The 13,267-nt window shown below is 46.9% G+C and overlaps 1 protein-coding gene across 1 annotated transcript in view; it reads left to right on the forward strand.

Annotated features, from left to right (window-relative positions):
• Stk10 (serine/threonine kinase 10) overlaps positions 1-13,267 on the forward strand; it is a 120,981-nt gene that overhangs the window by 82,568 nt on the left and 25,146 nt on the right. The window contains exons 11-12 of the mRNA XM_023705042.1: positions 4,518-4,641; positions 5,019-5,198. Coding sequence (XP_023560810.1) covers positions 4,518-4,641; positions 5,019-5,198 — 304 coding nt within the window. The remainder of the gene's footprint in view (positions 1-4,517; positions 4,642-5,018; positions 5,199-13,267) is intronic.

Below are 13,267 nucleotides of genomic sequence, written 5' to 3' on the forward strand. Positions count from 1 at the left end.
TGCTCGGACTGCTGGAGAAGTGGCAAGAGTGGTGCAGGGGATGGGGCCACTGCAAGCAAGACAGCCAGGCGCTGGGCTCAGGCAAGGACAGCGGTGGGAGGTGGGGATCAGATGCAGTAAGTACCTAGGCGGCAACCCCAGCATGGCTGACAAGGGTTGGACTGAGGAACGAGGTGGGAGGGCAAGCTGTTTGCAGGAAACTTCCTTTGAAGTTTTCAGTTACTCAGCGCCCCAGCAGCCCACTGTGGGGAGACACTTTCTGCAAATGAGGAAACCTTCTTGGCAGATGAGTTCCATGCCTTGGATCTCCCCAGTGGCAAGGGACACAGCTGAAAGGCGACCTAGGTCTGTGCATGGGAGAATCCCTGCAGGTTCCTGCTGGGCATGCGACTGCCAGGGAAGCGGGTGCTGAAGATGGGGGAGTAAGCAGTTAGGGAAGCCTCCGAGGCCTGGGGCTCCTTGGGCCCAGACCTTTACAAGCTGAGTTCATTACAGGCTTGGAGAAAACTCTCACCAAACACGTTCATATGTTTTAAAAATGCAAACTTCGTAGAGAACAATAGAAGCAGCGTGGGATATTTCGGGGGTGCTTCTCCTATCTTGGAGCCCAGAGGATGAGGCTGTTGGTGGCATTTCTGTGCCCATGCATGTACACACACACACACACACACACACACACACACTCATACACATTCATGTGTCCTTATCCATGTGGGCTGGGGAGGCTGGGGCCCTTGGGAGATGCCATCCCTGGACTCTTCAAGCTTCAGGCCTCCCCGGCTGGGTTTCCATCACAGTTCAGGTCCCTTGCATTGAAGTTTCTGGGTGGCCACACTCCAGAGAGAAGCAGCACACTGTGGCCTGGTGGTGGATGCACACCCTGCTGAAAAGAGCCTCTGTGTGCCACTCCAGCGTGGAAGCTGAGGCTGCGAGGAGGTGGTGTGGTTGCTACTGTGGGCTCAGGGTCAGACATCCCAGCACAGGCTGCAGGAGTGTGGGTGGGCTCCAATCCATCCCCCAGGATGATGCCAGGGCACACCTGCACCTCAGCGCTTTTGCACATAAGGAGCTCTGCACTGAATGTCAAGGGCCTCCTGTTATTTCCTTCCCTGGCCATCTGCCTGCCTTAGTGCCCATGGGAGCACATGAAGTTCAGGACACTGGGAACCAGCGCCCACCTTCTGTCTGACATCCTGTGTGTGTAGCTTTGTTTCCCTGAATCAGGACTCTCCTTTAACACTGGAAAATCGCTCTGACCTTTCTGGTTTCTAGAAAAATATGCTCAGAAAGAGGCTTTCTTATGTGAGTGTGGGAAGCCTCCCTGGCATTCCCCAAACATACAGGGAGCGTTGCCCCTTGCGCTTCACTGTTGCTGGTGCACTTGGCACTTACAGGCTGTCCCTGCAGCATCTCATTCAACACGCAGAGACTCTGAGAGCTAGAGGCTGTCAGTTGCGCCTTACAGACTAGGAACCAGGGGCCTGCAAGGCTCCCAGAACTCTTGCTGGGAAGTCAGCAGAGCTGAGATTCAAATGAGGACCCCGTGGTTGGTGAGGGCTCTGTGAGCAGTCCTGCCCATCTGAGCCAGAGGCAGGGCCAGCCAGGGCCAAGCCACCTGCAGGGTCACCACGCAGGGACTGGAGGCCAGCCTGAAATAGAGTTCAGACCTCATGCACCTTAACTCCCAGGGAGCCCGCTGCTCACAGCAGCATAGTCAAGGTTTCTTGGCAGCATTTTATTGTTTTATTCCATAAATGATACATAGCAGTGTTTTCTGGGCTGCCGCAGAAAGAAGTGTGGTTAATTAATGTCTGGCCCCACTTGCCAGTCTTCTCTGGCATACACACGCATGCGCACATGTTACAAAATTAAGATGGACCTTATGGCTTAGTTTAAATCTTTATTAGAATAGTTTTTTTAATGTCATGGTTCTAAAACTTCTTTAGAAAGTGAAAAATCTCTTTCCTACCAGGTAACCAGTTGTACATTTCCTTTCCCTCTGTATTTTTGTTGGGTTGGTTGGTTTTTGATTTTTTGCAGTGCTAGAGATTGAACCCAAGGTCTTTACACTGAGCTATGTCACCATCCCTTTTTATTTTTATTTTATTTTATTTTTTTTAATTTTTATTTATTTGAGAGAGAGAGAGAGAGAGAGAGAGAGAGAGAGAGAGAGAGAGAGAGAGAGGTGTGTGTGTGTGGCCAGCTCAGCCCACCAGGGGGCGGGGCTGGCTGGCATGTGGTGCTGGGGGATTGAACCGCGGTCCCGATGCCTTGCCAAGCTTGTTCCAAGTAGGTGTTTTAGACCACTGAGCCATCTCTCCAGCCCACACCATCCCTTTTTAAAAAAATACTTGAGGGGGACAACCCGCTCGGGCCCCCCTCCTGTCTCTCTCTCTCAGACAGGAACTTACTTTCTCTCAATAAATATATTTTGCTCATAAAAAAATAAAAAGTAAAATAAAATAAATACTTGAGCCTCTAGGTTGTCTGGGCTGGGTTCACACTTGCAATCCTCTTACCTCAGGCTCCTGGTGACTGATTATAGGCGGGCACCACCACACCACTCATTAACACCTTACACTTTTCACTTAGAGATCTTTCTGTCTCTTCTAATGAGCTTTTTATTTTTCATAGATGCTTTCCCATGTAAGGGACCAGGGAGATGGCTCAGTAGATTAAGCGCTTCTCTGGCAAGCGCGAGGGCCTCAGTTCAATCCTCGGTTCTGGAAAAAAAATACAGCCATGTAATTATATAGTTTCTAAAACTTGATGTTTTTTGTGGCTACATGTAAGTCCATTGTGTAGATGTAGTTTATTCAGACCCCTACTGGTAGACATTTGTTCATAACTTAGCCCCTCCCCACATCCCTGAGATTCATTCAGTCACAGATTGAAAATCGTAAGGGGAAGGCGTCTGGACTGAACATGTACAAGCTTTTTTTAAAAAAAAAATTTTCTTGAGAAACAAATAGCAGTGAGACAGTTTCAAAACTGATTAATAGCTCAGTTTCACTAATTAATACGTTTCATATTGTTGTCTTAGTGGTTATTCATTGCACAAGACGCAGACATGGTATCCTGTCCACAGACACTATTAGAACAAATCTCTCTATTCAGTGATCCAAGAGAGTGCAGCTGTGTATCTGTCTTAAGTATTTTGAGCACACAGATACAAACTGGTCATTCGTTTGTATCCCCCTTTTTTGTTTTGTCGGAGAAGGGCATTCCATTGTCATTTAAATATTGTAGGTGCCTGAATTCAGCAAAATATTCCAATGTAGTCCAGTAGTCCATAATCGTAGTGGGTTTTCCATAAGACTGTCAATGACAGAAGTTGCTGATTTGGCCAGGGGGATGGCTCAGTGGAATAAACGCTTGCCTGGCAGGTGCCAGGGCCTGAGTTCAATCCCTGGTTCCTCCAAAAAAAAGAAAAAAAGAAGTTGTTGACTTGAGCCTTTTACAGCTCAGCATATTAATATGACTTTACCCTCCATACTCCGTTCCCACACTCTGTGCTAGTTAGTCAAGACCAAGACAAAGCAAGACCTATATAACAAGTAGTATAACTTTTGTTACATTACATCTACTGCAGTCTGTAGATCCTTTGTCAGTGTCAGCCATGTGGATGAGTCACGGCCATTGCTTGACCAATTTGCTTTCTGTGAAAGCCTGAGAGAATGTCTTCTCTCCATGTGACTCTCCTTAGGCACACTCAGTGTCATTGATCACTTTCCTCTGTGGCCCCATAATCTCCTTGATCAGAAAATTTGGGACACAACTGAGTTACAAGATGAACACGTACAAACTTTTCTTGTCATTGTTGCCTTAAAAGCACAATGATTTATGTAGCATTTGGATTTTTATTAGGTATTATAATTACCTAGAGATGAATTGGGGTAACAGGCGGATTGAGATGTGGGAGCAGGGTTCTATGCAGTGGTGCACCATTCATATAAGGCATCTGAGCATTCGTGCATTTTAGAGAGTCCTAGATCTAACTCCCAAAGAGTGTGGGGGACCATGTGTCTAGGTAACATTATTATACACATTCTTAGTCAATTCAGAAGTGGAACTACCTTGCCAGAAAGCATAAACTTACTGCCAAATTCTCCAGAAGTATTGTGCCAACTTATAACTATCAGCATTATATAAAAGTATGTTTCCCTTCTACCCTAACCTGTTGAGCTCATGTAAATGCCATTTCTTAATTTGCATTTCCTACTCATATAGAGAATAAATTTTTTTTTGTTTTTTCTTTCATGTCTGGTCATATTCTGTGCTACCTTTTTGGGAGAGTATCTCCTTTTCTTACTGTTTCATAAATACTCTTTATATATTGAGGCTATTCATGTTTTGTTTGTCAGTGAATATCTAATGCAGCCTGAGTTCCAGTCATACCTCTGCCTAAAATTTGTGTAGCTGTTTCATGATTCAGTCCTCATTGTCCCAAGCTGTGAGTACTACAATCCCTGAGGGACAGTCTCCAAATGAGCTCTGTTCATCCTTTAACCTTTCAGGCGCCAGGAACTCCGAGAGCTTCGGCTGCTCCAGAAAGAGGAGCATCGGAATCAGACCCAGCTGAGCCACAAGCATGAGCTGCAGCTGGAACAGATGCACAAGCGTTTTGACCAAGAAATCAATGTGAGTGTGGGGAACAGTGGGGCCTGGGGGCTTCTGCCTCTGTCTCCTTCTGCTGCGGAAGTGGGGGGTGGTTGGGGGGGAGAGTAGCCCACAAGCATTGCCCAGATCCTGGGGTCTCCTCATCTCATTAGGCTGGGACTTCAAGCGCAATGCGGAGATCCCAGTGATCATCTGAGTCACAGAGGAGCCCTTCTAGGGGGTGTCCTGCCATGCACCAGCCATCGTGGTCAATGGCCTGCTCTCCCCTTGCAGTGGAAGACGTGACTTGGAGAAGTGAAGTGACCGGGCCCTGGTCTCAGCACAAGCTCTGCTCTCTCTCCGCCTTCCCACATGGAAAGTGGCTTTGCTGAATTTCTCTGAATTTTTGCTCCTTTCAGGCCAAGAAGAAATTCTTTGACACAGAGCTGGAGAACCTGGAGCGTCAGCAGAAGCAGCAGGTGGAGAAGATGGAGCAAGACCACGCTGTGCGGCGCCGGGAGGAGGCTAAGCGCATCCGCCTGGAGCAAGAGCGGGACTATGCCAAGTTCCAAGAGCAGCTCAAACTGATGAAGAAGGAGGTGACTGTGTGCTGGCTGGGCAGGGACTTCTGGGGGCTTAGGACCCCCTGTGGTGCAAGGGATGGAAGGAAACCCTCGCCCAGCATCACCTCACAGTATGGGGCACTGTAGGGATGTGGAGGTGGCCAGTGCAGGTGTGAGTGCTGCACTGCGCCCCCAGGAGCCCTGGTCCAGCTCTTGGGGCTCTGCTTTCCTCCATGCTGGCTCTGTGCCAAAAGAGCAGGGAAGAAGGAAGCTGCAGTGGTGCCCCCAGCTGGAGATGCCAGTACCAAAAGGGGAAAGGGCGTAGCAGGGGCCTGCTGCACACCAGCCTCTGTGCTCTGGCCTCCCGTCCTCCTCCCTGGGGTAGAAGGGGAGGGGGCAAGGAGGTAGATGGCCCAGAGGTGCCTCTCAGCTGCTTCATAGTAGGGCATCTGGCTGGCAAGGAACAGCACACCCCTCCACACCTCCCTCCATAGACAGCGGGGGCCTGTCCATCAGCTCAGGTGTTTTAAGTGCCTGCTGAAACAAAGCAGTCAGGCTCAGGATGCTGTGGTTCTATCCCCTCATCCTCAAGCCAAATCAGACCTGCCCTGAAGGCATCCTGAGCGGGCCCCCCCAAAAAAAAATCCTCCTCTATGGACAGGTCAGGAGGTAGATATCGCTCTTAGCCCCTCAGGAGGACAGAGGAAGACAGGAAGGTAGAAGCCCCCATGATGCCCCAGCGTCCAGCTGACAGCAGAGCTGACCAGCCTTCGAGACTGGGCCATGTGCTGGGCCCCATTACTCTTGTGACAGTTGGTTCCCAGAGGCCCAGGCAGTCCTTTAGGAGCCCAGGCTGCTGAGCCTGGCCAGGGCTTGCCTGAGACTTGGCTCAGGCATAACAATTAAGGGACTGCAAACTGAGCAATCAGGGCTGGGGTGCAGCTTGGTAGAACGAGGCCCTGGTTCTGATCCCCAACACGTGCGCATGCACACGTGCACGTGCACACACACACACACACACACACACACACACACTCTCAGTAACTGAGATAAAAACAAAATGAGCTGGGCAGGCTGAACACAAAGTTCAGGGACAGCTACTAAGACCCTATCTCAAAATAAGATGAAGTGGTGTGGATATAGCTGAGCAGTAAAATGCTTTTCTAGACTAGACAAGGCCCTGACTTAAATTGCCAGTTTAAGAAAAAACTACTCTCATGTAATGAATGCAAATCAATTCATGAACAGAATACCAGCAACTAGGGTGAAGACAGGATTCGACAGGACTGGGACTAGGGTGAACCGGGGGGCTGGGTTCTCCAAGTGCACAGCTGGATTCTGTCTTGATACAACAGTCAAGGCATTTGGTTCATGAATTTTTTTTTGCATGAATTGTGATGTGTTTTAATGTCATTTATCTTGACGGCTGATTTTTGACGTCCCCTTCAGCTTTGTGGGCCAGCTTCCCCCTGATCCCAGCTCCCTACAGAGAGGGGCAAGTGGCCTGGGGCATATGGGGGTGGAAGAGAGGGGCCAGTTCTCAGCACAGGTCCAGCAGCCGCACTGAGAGCGTGGAATCAGGAGTCAGAGTTTCCAGTGTAGGCCCGCAGACCCTCTAGCAATTCCCTGACCTGGGACGAGCCATTGCCCTGACTTGCGGCTGTCTCTGTCAAAGGAATTGCCAGTACTCTGTGGACTGAGTGTAGGGTACCATGCTGGGAACCAGGTTGCTGCAGAGAGCAAACCAGACGGGCTGCCTACTCAAAGAACTGGAGTTCTGCAGGAATGTCAGAAAATGAGTTACACCAATAAATAAAACAGTTCCAGCATGCTGTGAAAGTAAACTGACTTGTTAGCTGGAGCAAATATGACAAGTTCTGCTCTAGAGTGCTGTGGGAGGGCCTCTCAGGATAAAATTTAAAAAGAGGAAGTGCTGAGGATGGAGTTCAGTGGTGAGGCATTTACACTGAGATGAAAACATTGCTGGGGGGGCTGGTGGGATGGTTCAGTGGTCTAAAGCACCTACTTAGAACAAGCTTAGCAAAGCACAGGGACTGCGGTTCAATCCCCCAGCACCACATGCCAGCCAGCCCCTCCCCCTGGTGGGCTGAGCTGGCCACACACACACACACACACACACACACACACACACACAAAATTTAAAAAAAAAAAAAATTTCTGGAAGGGGAAGCAGCATAGGCAAATCTCCTGTGGTACAAGGCAGAACTTGGAGTGGCGTGCTCAGAAGAACTGAAGAGTCGTCAGTGTTCCAGGAGCTTAAGAAATGAAAAGGAAGGGGGCCAGGGAGATGGCTCAGTAGGATAAGCGCTTGACTGGCAAACTCAAGGATCTGAGTTCAATCCCCGGTTCTGCAAAAAAAAAAAAGAAACGAAAAGGAAATGGGTGGGAGGTGAAGCAGGGCGTTACGCAGAGGCCACGTTATGTAGAGTAGGAGGCCACGGGCAGAAAGGAGGCTGCTATGTCACTGTCGTGAGCATCGTTGCCTCACGTAGAGATGTGGGGCCTTAAGTGAGAAGTAGCTGAAGGGTTAGACCCAGTGTCTGCCCTGGAATAAATGCCCATCTCCCCCCGCCTCTACCCCATCACACCCACATGCCTTTTGTGTGTCTGTGCGTAGAAGAAACTGTAAGAAGAAAAGAGAAAAGGTGCCTCAGAGGCGGCAGCGGGGCCTGGGGAAGCTACCAAGCTACTCTAACTTGACCAGAACCTACCCTTAACAAAGATAGGCTTTCTCCTTTGTGGATTGCCAGGTGGTCATTGAACTTGGGCACTGTGTGAACTCTGGTACCTGGGTTCCTGCGCAGAATCAGGCTTTGTTTTTTTGTGGTGCTGAAGACCAGGGGGCCTCGTGCATGCCAGGCAAATGCTCTACTGCTGAGCTTCACTCCCACCCCCAGATCCAGGTTTTATTTTCGGGGGGGTGGGGGTACCAGGAATCAAACTGAGGACCTCATTCTTGCCAGGCAGGCGCTGCACCACTGAGCTAAGCCTCCAGCTCCCCCAGATTGTTTTGTTGTTGTTGTTGTTGTTGTTGTTGTTGTTGTTTTCTGGCAGAACCAGGGATTGAACTCAGGCCTTTGCACTTGCCAGGGAAGCACTTATTCCACTGAGCCATCTCCCTGGCCCTTGTTGTGTTTGTTTTTAAATCTTTTATTTATGTATTTATTTGGCACAGGGTCTCACTGTGCAGCTCAGACTCCTAGTGATCCTCCTGTCCCAGCCCCCCCAGCACTGGGATTACACGTGTGCACCGCCACTTTCAGGGCCAACACAGTGTGCAGTACCAGGGATCAAACCTGGGTCCTTGCACTTGTCAGGCAAGTGTTTAGATCACTGAGCTATCTCCCTGGCCATCCAGATTCAGGTGTTTTTGTTGTCTGTTTTTTGTTTTGTATTTAGTACAGGGTCTTCAGGGTCTCACTACACAGATCGGACTCTGGGGCTGGCAAGGCTTGTAGTGCTGGGGATTGAACCCCGGCCCCTGTGCTCTGCCTAAGCAGATGCTTGTCTGCTGAGCAATCTGGCCAGCCCTCAGATTCAATTTTTAACAACCCCTCCACTCTCGCCTCTGGTGTTTTTCTTTCCGAAGTTTTCATGAGAAAAGGCTTGATTTCTTTGTGTTTTTAACTTTTCCAGAAGGACATGGCTCAGGCCATTTAGTAAGATTATGTCCCTGTTACTGTTCTTCTGTGCCGCCCCACTTGCTTGCTTTGACTCTGTGATTCACTTATTTAACAGCTGCTTGCTGGGGTTGTTTTGTTTGTTTTGGTTTCTTGAGACAGGATTTCACTATGCAGTTTAGACTAAGCTTGAACTCACTCTATAAGTCAGGCTGGCCTCGAACTCACAGTGATCCTTCTGCCTCAGCCTCCTGAGTGCTGGGACAATAGGTGTGCGCCACTATGGCCCGGCTCGTGCTTGTTTAATTCATAGTGCAGCTGAGAAAAATGTAAGCTTGCGTTTATTCTGGCTCCCAAAGCTAACTTTGGGACTTTCATTACTTAATTTGTTAAACATAATGGCTATTCCTTGGTATTCTCTAGGGAATTGTTTCCAAGACCTTTCATGGACACCAAAATTTAAGGAGGCTCAGTTCCTTACATAAATGTAGTTTGCATATATCCCTTGTACATCTTCCTGTAATCCTCCTTAAATCCTCGCTAGATTACTCCTAATCCACAACACCATATAAATGTTACATAAGTAGTTGTTATACAGTACTGTTTAGGGAATCACAAAAACCTCTTTGTACACGCTTAGGGCATTTTTGTCTTGAGTGTTTTCTACCTACAGTTCACATGATGAAATCCCCTAATGGCATGTTTCGAGCTCAGAATGTGTACCTGTTGCTGGGCAATGCGTGACCTGTCCGTGGAGCGGTTTGGAGCTCCATAACACTACAGAATTGTAGCCCTATGGGAGCTTTCGTTAAAAGCTAGCTTGTTTTTCATGTTCAGACGATGGGAAACTAACAGTTTCAACATGTTGCTGGCGGGGAGTGCAGGTTATCTGACATCGGGTAGAATGAGGTCCCCTGTCCCTGCCTCCCTTTCCAAATGTCAGCCAGAGAGCAGCGCTGGAACAGGCTGTCCACAGACTCCGTGCCCCTTTGCTAAGTGGCCCCACATGACACTGCTTTTGCTTTCCCCCTGCATTGCCAGAATAACATTTTTTAGTGTTTTCAGTGCCTTAGGCTGTAAACTTGCAACCCTTTTCTCAGCTGCTGCTTCTCATCCTCTGTCCAGGAGAACAGTGACCAAGCTTGTAAATGCACAGCGCTAAGCCGTGAGGCCTCTAGTGGCCTGTTGCCCCAGATAGCGCGGTCCAAAGGCACTTTGGCGGGCACCACAGAGAGCTGCTAAATTAGGCTTAGAACCGAGGCAGCCCTTTGATGTGGAAGCAGCGGTTGCACAAATAAGAGTTTTGAGATATTTTATTAGGACTTTTATCTAAGACATTGATTCTCAGCCAGGGACTAACTTGTTCCACCCCTCACCCTGGAGACATATGGCAACTCCTGGAAACATTTTCAGTTGTCACAACTTGGGGCTGGGAGGAAAGGTCCACTGGCATCTAGTGGGTAGAGGACAGGACCACAGAGAACCTCCAGCCGCTACAGTCAGGAAAGCGGAGGATGAGTGACCCGGATATAAGACTAGTAGGCTAGGGAGATGGCTCAGCAGTCCAAGCATCTGCCTGGCAAGCATAAGGACCCGAGTTCGGTCCCAGGTACCGCATGCTGTGCTGGCCCTGGAACCCCGGGTGCGCCATACTGGCCCTGAAACCAGGCATGGTGGCACATGCCTATAATCCTAGCACTGGGGAGGCCGAGACAGAAAGATTACTGAGTCTGAACTGTGAAGTAAGATACAGTATCTAATAAATAAATTTATTTTAAAAAAGAAGACTAGTAAAGCCAGACGACACAGGAATAAGATTCAGATCATACATCTAAGATCCCCTCCCCATGCAAAAATGGGAAAAGAAAGATGATGAAGAAATCTGGTGTGATTTGGGAGTCAGATGGTTAAGTGCATGTTTAACTTTATGAGAAACTGGCAAACTTTTCCAAAAAGGCCTGAGCCATTTTACATCTCCATACTAACGTGTGAGAGTTCCAGTTGGTCTATGTCCTTAGTAACTCTCAGTACTGTCACTTGCTTATTTTCTGCTGGAGTTGGAGCCCAGAGCCCTGTGCATGCTTGACAAGTGCTCTATCACTGAGCTACACCTCCAGTACTGATCTTTATTTTAGCCACTCTGATAGGTGTGAAGGGATGTCTCTTTGTGCTTTGTCATTTGCATTTCACTAATGACTAATTACATGTGTCTCTTCATTTGCCTACTTGCTGTCCATATGTCGTTTTTGAAGAGTCTATTCAGATCTTTTGCCTATTTGACTGAAAAGTTTGTTTTCTTATTACTGAATTCTGATAGTTTTTTTTTTTTTTTTTAACTACAGGTACTTTGTCAGATACATATTTTTGCGAATATTTGTTCTCAGTCTGTAGCTCGTTTTGCAATTTTAATAGTGTCTCACATGTAGGAGAAGTAGTTTAGTAAAATCCAGTTGGTCATTTTTTCTTTTAGGGATCATGCTTTTGTGGTATGTCTAAGAAATCTTTGTCTGAATAAGCACTTGCCTGGCAAGTGCTGGGTCCTAAGTTCAATCCCCGGTACTGCAAAAAAGGGGGGGGGTGTGGGCAGAGAGAGAGATCTTTGTCTAATCCAAGGTAAAAGGTTGTCTTTTAGAGGTTTTTACAAGTTTCAGTCTTACATTTAGATGTATGATTCATTCTGAGTTAACCTTACAGGTGTGAGGCTTGCCAGGCAGGCGCTTAGACTGCCGAGCTATCTCCCCAGCCCAGCATTGGTTTGTTAATATTTATGAAAATGACTGGGAGTCCAATGTGGATTGAGCTGAATTGGAACAATGTTATCTTCCTACCCATGAACATATTGTATGTTTTTGACACCTTCTTTTCGTGTTTTTTTAGTTTTTAGCATACCATCATAAATTTTGTGGAATTATACTTATTTTTTGTACATAAGTATAATGATACTATTAGTATTATACAAAATACTTTTAAAAAAGCATCAATTTAGGGCCAGTGAAATAGCGCAGCAGACTAAGTGCCTGCTTAAGCAAGTGCAGTGACTGGGGTTCAATCCCTAGCACCACATGCTGCACTGGCCCTGCCCCCTGAGCTGGCCACTGAGGCTAGGCATGGTGGCACACGCCATCATGGTGGCATGGTGGCAAAAAGGATCACTGTGAGTCCAAGCTGCATAGTGAGACCCTGTACCAAATACATTTTTTATTTTTTTTTTTATTTTTGGGGGGACCAGAACTGTTGCTTTAATTTTATTTATTTTATTTTTTTCCCATAATTTTATTGAGAAACAAATAGCAATGAGACAGTTTCAAACCAAATTGGTAGGACAGTTTCAATAATTAACACATTGCATATTCTTCCTAGTGGTTAATTACTGTACAAGATGTGGACATGATATCCTATTTACAAACACTATTAGAACAAATCCCTCTATTCATTAAGAGAATGTTTTTTTGTTTGTTTTTTATTTTTGGCGGAACCAGGGATTGAACTCAGGCCCTTGAACTTGCCAGGGAAGCACGTATTCCACTGAGCCATTTCCCCAACCCCCTCATTAAGAGAATGTAACTATATCTATCCTAACCATTTTGAATACACAGATACAAAATGGACATTCATCTGTATCCCCTTTTTTTGTTAAGTTTCATTATATGAATATTATAAGTGTGTTAGCAAAATATTCTAAAGGAGTCCAGTAGTCCATAATATTATTGGGTCTTCCGCTTGACTGGCAATGTCAGAAATTGTTGACCTGAGTCCCCTACAGCTCAACATAACAGCGTGGCTTTACTTCTTATACTTCATTTTTATACTTTCCTGCTGGATGGTTATGACCAAGGTAAAGCAGGACCTATGCAACAAGAGTTGTGGCTTTTGGGTCTGAGAAGGTCAGTGAAATCCCCTCAGGACTTATCCTGAGATCCTGTACCTCAGATTGTAGAACCTTTGTCAGTGTCAGCCATGTGGATGAGTCACGGCCATTGCTTGGCCAATGTGCTCTCTGTGAAAGCCTGAGAGAATGTTTTCTCTCCATGTGACTCTCCTTAGGCATACTCTATATCCTCGATCACTTTCCTCTTTGGCCCCATAATCTCGATCAGAAAATTTGGGACACTACCAAGTTCCATGATGTTACAGTACAAGTTCTCATATGTCCTGAGTCTTAATTGACCTTGGAAGGCTAAGGCCAAAATGTTGGCTTTCCTTGTGGCCCTCCTTTTTCTCTAATTTTGGTCTGCAAACTTAGGTTGTTAACCATCCAGAAGACATGCTAATTGTTATTACCATACAAGCTAGGCCGTTAAGCTTAACCTCACTATCTGTCTGCATATCAAACCCAAATACATTTTTTAAAAAATCAATTTTTTACTACAGTATAGAAATAATTGACACATTTGTTGATCTTGTATCCTGAAACCAAAGCAAAACTCACTTAGTGTCTTTGTGTGTGTGTGTGTGTGTGTGTAG

Source organism: Octodon degus, unplaced genomic scaffold (genome assembly GCF_000260255.1).
Source record: "Octodon degus isolate 3935 unplaced genomic scaffold, OctDeg1.0 scaffold00212, whole genome shotgun sequence".
NCBI classification, from domain to species: domain Eukaryota; kingdom Metazoa; phylum Chordata; class Mammalia; order Rodentia; family Octodontidae; genus Octodon; species Octodon degus.